Below are 4,246 nucleotides of genomic sequence, written 5' to 3'. Positions count from 1 at the left end.
CTCATGGAAAAAGCAATTTAATTAAGCTAGCTTTCAATTCTGACGTAGAGACCGTTGAATTTGGTACCAAATCGTTTCTTGGTTGAACCACTTCAGTTACCATTCATTTATTTATAAATCTTAACGATTTAAATTGAATAGTTTTAAATGCAAAAATTGTTTATTCGAAGGTGTTTTTTATATAAGTAAATTTTATCTCTATTTAGTCTTAGGAAGAAAATCCGGCACTGTGCCGGTGTATCGGCGTAACACTAGCCTTATTAAAATATAAACGTTTATGTCCCCTCACTAATCAATCTGACACTTGACTTGGATAATGTCTAAAATAAGTAAGCAAAAAGTATACTTATAATTAAAAAAAAACATTTGACACCATATCTATTTTAAGATAAAGACCCTCATTAAACTCTTTAACGTCTAAAATGTAAATAATTCATGAAGTTACGAAGCGTAAATTGTCAGTCGTTTTAGTCGCTTTCCGTAAATTCAGAAAGCTAAATTCACAAAAGGCAATAAAATGCAGGCATAACCTTCAAACATATTATATGTATTAGGTAAAAATATGTCAAGCAAAAAATATCCTCAAAATTGTTTAAATTTTCTCAAACAAAAAGCTTTTTTATGATTTACTCGTTGTCGCCCGCGACTTAGTCCACGCGGAAATTAAAGAAAAAACTTAATTACTGGCCAATGTGTTCTTTCAGACTATGTTCTATAGCTGTGCCAAATTTCTTCAAGATCCGTTGAGCCGATCCGGATATACCTTGTTACAAACATCAATACATCCATCCAAACATTCGCATCTATAGTACTACTAGCTGTCCCCGCGACGCCGTCCGTGCCGATAAAAAAACTTAAATTGTAGCCTATGTGTTCTTCCAGACAATGATCTACATCCATGCCAAATCTCATCAAAGATCCGTTCAGCCGTACTAGAGATATTTTCAAACAAACATCCATCCATCCGAACAATCTCATTTGAAATATTAGTAAGATAGTTATATTTCCAATAAAACCCATATTATTTCAAATGTTTATTTCGACATAGATGATTAAATACAAATTTATACATGGAAAGTTTAATTAATAGTATTTATTATTATATTTAAAAGCATTATTGTTTGTTTTATGTGAGTATATAAAGTTTCTCGTAGCGATCAAGATCAACCGTTTCCAGGATACTGTTGCATTATTCAACTTTTGCCCCAAATATTTTGAGATCTTCAGTTTCAGAGTCGAACTCAATGTCGCATTGTTCGCCGAATTGTTTATAGGAAATCTTGAAAAGACATTCCATATCGGCTTTTTCTGCGGATTTTTGAGCTGAATCACTTGTAAATATACCTCCTGTTACTTTAAAGCCAAGCTCTTTTGCCAGAGCTTTCCTGAAAAATTAAAGCATTTGAGAAAAGAAAAATAAAATAGCAGGCTTAATGCATGTATTGTGTTTTATTGTTAACACTTTCAGTGCCAACAACTTAATTTGCTAATGAGCTTTAGAAAGTAAAATCGTAGTGGTATTGAAAGTGTTAATATAACACGTTGAGTACTTCGTTTAAATCAGGGAACTGGATTCAGTATTGACCCTTGATTGAAATAAGAATTAACGTATGATAAGTAATGTTTTATTACAAAGCCATTTGGTTGCAAAGTTCATAACATAATACGACGATTTAATCCAATCACAGTTCGAAATTTCATCTCGTTATTGTAATTAAATGCAGATTGAACACGATATTAAATCAGTGTATAATGAAACATACTTAAATATACATATATTCTTTAACCAAATTGAAATTATTCTCAAACCGGCTATAACAACATCGAAGTATTATGAAGTTATAGTCATTGTATTCGATATCGTATTGTAAATAAGCGAGTATGGTGTTTAGTCGGGATCTATTGTTGAAAAAATATTTTGTTAATACCTGGCTTTTAGCAACTCAACGGCAATCCCCAGACCTCTATATTCTGGTGTAACAGAAAGACCAGCTCCCATTAGGTAAGCGTTGACATCATATTTGTCATATATGACAGTGAACTTCGTCGCTTCCGAGAACATTCGGAGTGACAAAATGCCAGCTTTGGACTTCGGCTGCGGACAAAGTTAGATTTGTTAAAATGCTTACACATCTTGTGACATGTTTTGTGTTATGATTTTCTTTATCGCTTTTAAATTGTTTAATCGCGAATTATACCTATCTATCTATAATATCTTTAAAATTGAAAAAAAAAAAATGAAAAGGAAGAAAAGCCTTAATCGCACTGTACTTATTTGAATGAAGTGTATTTTATTGTTGATAAAAAATGCTGACATTTTATCAAATATAATTTCAGTACGTTATAATTCACATTTAAATTATTCTGTTTTATTTAACGTCGTATTCAGTTATATCTATAAAAATAATAAGAACGTATTAATAACTTCTTACCGGTACGTGTTCAACGAAGCGATCTTTTTCCTGCGGCATACACATGTTCACCCCTACGAGCGTGCGCCCCGCACCCTCTGGTGCCGTGAGGAAGCAAGCTAAACTCATTTTCTGCTCAATGATTGATGTCAGGAGCACCCGGTACTCCTGTATCGCTTCAGGGTCCTCCGCTGTGCCTGTCAATTGTTAAACTTTTTAAATTAATAAAGTTCTATTTGAAATTCACTTAAAGTGTTCCATTTTTGAAATTACAATCTAATTGGAAAACAAGAAAAGAACGAATTCAAAATAAATGAAGAGTGGCAAGGTATAATTTTCTTTTTAAAATTACAGGTACACAAAAGAACCAAAAAGGTTATGTTTTACCTGTTTTATAAACCAACAACAATAATAAATACATAAAAAAACGAGTTGAGAAATTACATAACATTTTTTCATCCTATTAATAAGATCCCTTCAAACACAGGCGGACAATTTCTCACGAAAAATACCGAGTCATTAGCCATATTCTGCGAAGCAACCACAGCCCAATTATTTCGGAGGAAAAAAGAGATTTTTATATTCTTATAGATACAAATACAAATATAGAGAAGTAATTTGTTAATAATCGATGTTTTATATTTTAAGTAAAATCATAACGAGAGTTGTTTGTTGAGTTCATACAATGGTATTAATGTTTTTTTTTTATAAATATATCATTTAAAGAATAAACCAGAATTAATTTAACATACTTAGTAGTGTAGTCTGTGTCACTAAACGTTTGTTAACATTCGATTCCAAACAAAGGTAAACTCAATAAGGCGTTTTTTTTATATATATAAAAATATTAGCAGATTTTTTTTTGTAAATTTACTAATATTTCTTTTACCATTCCAACTAAGCTCTAGGCTTGTGCTAGGATATGGTTTACGACAATAGTCGAATGGCGGGATTCGAACCCCCGACCTCGTGATCGGAAATCCGTACGCTTAACCATTAGGCTATTGACGCTTCGTTCGTTTAAAAATTAAATTTTCATAATTCAAGGAAAAAATCGTGAAGTCGAACATGTTCCTGTTGGACTCTATAACACATACGATTTGCATGACAATCATCATGAGCACCCAAATTTATATTTTAATTTATAATACCAGTAGTTTTGTAAATATTAAATGTATGATAAACATCTTACCTGCTGTCTTCCACCATACGTCTTCCTTAATATAACTTCCTAGCATAAATTCAACAGCCGATTTCCATGTGTCCTCGGGAACATCTTCGATTGAAAAATTCAATATGCGCCCGTCGTCAGCCTGTCTTTCAAATTCGCTCCATACTTTAGGATATATTCGTGAAGACATTGTTTTTTAAGTTCTTTTGTTGTTCGTTTATTTTATAATAAATTTGTATTGACTTGTGGTAGAGTGCGCGGACTGTAACAGACTGGAGTATTCCTATTGTGGTTTCATTCGTCGCTAACAATAGTACAGTATATGATAGTTGCGAATAGTATTGTAGAGATGTACAGGGTGTTTCATTTGTATTAAGGCTACAAATAGTCAAAATCATTATATATAATATTTTTACTAATAACTAATATTTCTTTTACCATTCCAACTAAGCAGGATATGGTTTACGACAATAGTCGAATGGCGGGATTCGAACCCCCGACCTCGCGATCGGAAATCCGTAACCTTAACCATTAGGCTATTGATTTCATTTATTAGATAAAAATAAACAGACAAAAATATCGCACAAAATTGTTGTACGTAGATAGTGGCTCATGTGCATAAGTCGTCTTAAGTACAAACCCACGTTGCAGAATACTTTGTTGC

The 4,246-nt window shown here is 32.4% G+C and overlaps 1 protein-coding gene across 1 annotated transcript; it reads right to left on the bottom strand.

The window, feature by feature from the left end:
- Nucleotides 1–1,023: 1,023 nt before the first annotated feature.
- On the bottom strand, nt 1,024–3,876 carry LOC106125526 (uncharacterized). Its single transcript, NM_001312708.1, is given in 4 exon segments — nt 1,024–1,385; nt 1,929–2,095; nt 2,433–2,608; nt 3,604–3,876. Coding segments are annotated over 4 exon segments (708 nt in total). The 5' UTR covers nt 3,773–3,876; the 3' UTR covers nt 1,024–1,189.
- Between the last annotated feature and the right edge of the window lie 370 nt (nt 3,877–4,246).

Source organism: Papilio xuthus, unplaced genomic scaffold, assembly GCF_000836235.2.
Source record: "Papilio xuthus unplaced genomic scaffold, Pxut_1.1 DF825928.1, whole genome shotgun sequence".
Lineage (NCBI taxonomy): Eukaryota > Metazoa > Arthropoda > Insecta > Lepidoptera > Papilionidae > Papilio > Papilio xuthus.
The sequence above is the reverse complement of the archived record's forward strand: the minus strand, read 5'-3'. Positions and strand labels throughout refer to the sequence as shown.